The following is a 1,792-nucleotide window of genomic DNA, read 5'->3' on the forward strand; positions in this document are numbered from 1 at the left end:
GGGGGACTGTGGCCCGTCGTTCCATCTCAACTAGAGAGACAGGACACTGCTCTTACCATTTCCTCTTCGCCTTTTTCTGTTCTCATACATATCCATCATGTGGTTTGCGCAAACGTGTCCAGCACTGGAAGGTCAAAGTGCAATCTGGTGGCTCGACTGCTTCTTCGGTACGTGCACTTACAGCTACACCGATGCTGCCAGCTCGCTCCTGGGCACCCTGACCATCGGCCTCTGGTTCGTCGCCCTGTTACCGCAGATTTACGAGAACTGGTTGCGCAAGTCGACAGACGGACTGTCGACGCACTTCATGTTTCTCTGGCTCATTGGCGACTCGATGAACACGCTCGGATGCATTATCCTGAAGCAGCGGCCATTCCAGATCTTCCTGTCCTCGTACTTTGTCGTCTCCGGCATCATCCTGATCATCCAATACTTTTTGTACCGCGGAAATACCCCGAGGCTGACCGAACCAGCACCAGATGCTACAGAATACACCAGCCTTTTGCCTAGCAGCGATGGTGGGCGGAAAATGCCGTGGCAGCGCAAGTCCGTGTGGTTCATGGTGGCGTGGATTGGCGGGGTTGCCCTGCTCTGGACCGTCGTCAGGCACTGGCATGTTATTGGATCGAGCATCAGCATGCAGGCAGTAGGCATGGCGATGGCATGGGGCAGTACCATGTTTTTCCATATATCGCGTCTGCCCCAGCTCTGGCTCAACTGGAAGCGGCAGAGCGTCGAGGGCCTGGCAAAATCCATGTTCATGGTCACATTCTCTGCCAACGGCACGTACGCAATCTCGCTGATCATCATCATGGCCACGGGCGATGCCGATGTGTTCCGGAGGTCGCTGGCGTTCCTCTACGGAGCCATTGGCTCAATGCTGCTCGACGTCTTCGTGCTGATGCAGTGCTACATGTTCGATCGCTGTGCCAAACCGACCCACCACCTGATCGAGGCGTAATCCCGTTTCTGATTACTTGACTATTATTATACTATTAACGCATCTAGATTATGCTGCGACAGGGCGCGTATTTTGGCTGAGCCTAAAGACAGCGCTTTTTTTACTTTTGCGCTTCTTGCTAATTCGCTCTTTACATTTTTCCTGGTCTTTGTACACAATTTAAAAAACAAAAAAAGTAAGCGAGCCGCAATGTGGCTAGACGAGCGCAGAGAGCAGGGGGTGGCAGGATCGCTTAGCACGAGGGTCGCGGTGGCCAGTGGAGGAGGCGCGCATTTACTAATGATAAGGCATGTTATTTATTCGCTTGCTGTAGTGGCCAAGAAGGCAAAGTCGAGAAACATCCTGGTCCGCCTTATCAGCACAGCAGGCACAGGGTTCACGTATGTCAAGCAGCGCCCGCGCACAGCCGCATACCGCCTGTCGATGATGAAGTTCGATCCGCGTGTCAACAAGCACGTCTTGTTCATGGAGCACAAGATGAAGTAAAGTTTGTATTTTCACCCCCGGGCATTAAAAAGATATCACAAACCAAGCGCTTGCCTAGTTGACAGTGTGGAGAACAGAGGTGGCGACATAGCTGAATCCCAAAAACGCAGTAGCTGGATCAATATCGTCGGGCTTGTCGTTTTTCTGATCGGCGGTGTTGTCGTTCGGCACATCAAGCTTCGCCGGGTCGGGCAGCGGGTCGTTGTCGATCAGGCTGCCGTTGGCGACAGATGGCGGGACATCCTCGTTGGTGAACTCGGTGTCAAAGTTGCTAAAGTCGCCGTCGTACTGGACCACTGGCACAATGGGCGGGGTGATCTGGTGGTAGTTCTTCTCGAGCGCCTG

General features: G+C 53.5%; 1 protein-coding gene across 1 annotated transcript; it reads left to right on the forward strand.

The window, feature by feature from the left end:
* Positions 1-1,150: 1,150 nt before the first annotated feature.
* DL89DRAFT_326168 (uncharacterized protein) lies at positions 1,151-1,500 on the forward strand (the record flags this gene model as incomplete). The annotated part of the gene is made up of 2 exons (XM_040891536.1): positions 1,151-1,217; positions 1,275-1,500. 2 exons carry the CDS (start codon positions 1,151-1,153, stop codon positions 1,445-1,447), a joined length of 240 nt encoding a protein of 79 aa, XP_040739429.1. The 3' UTR covers positions 1,448-1,500.
* Between the last annotated feature and the right edge of the window lie 292 nt (positions 1,501-1,792).

Source organism: Linderina pennispora (assembly GCF_002104995.1).
Source record: "Linderina pennispora strain ATCC 12442 chromosome Unknown DL89scaffold_54, whole genome shotgun sequence".
Lineage (NCBI taxonomy): Eukaryota > Fungi > Kickxellomycota > Kickxellomycetes > Kickxellales > Kickxellaceae > Linderina > Linderina pennispora.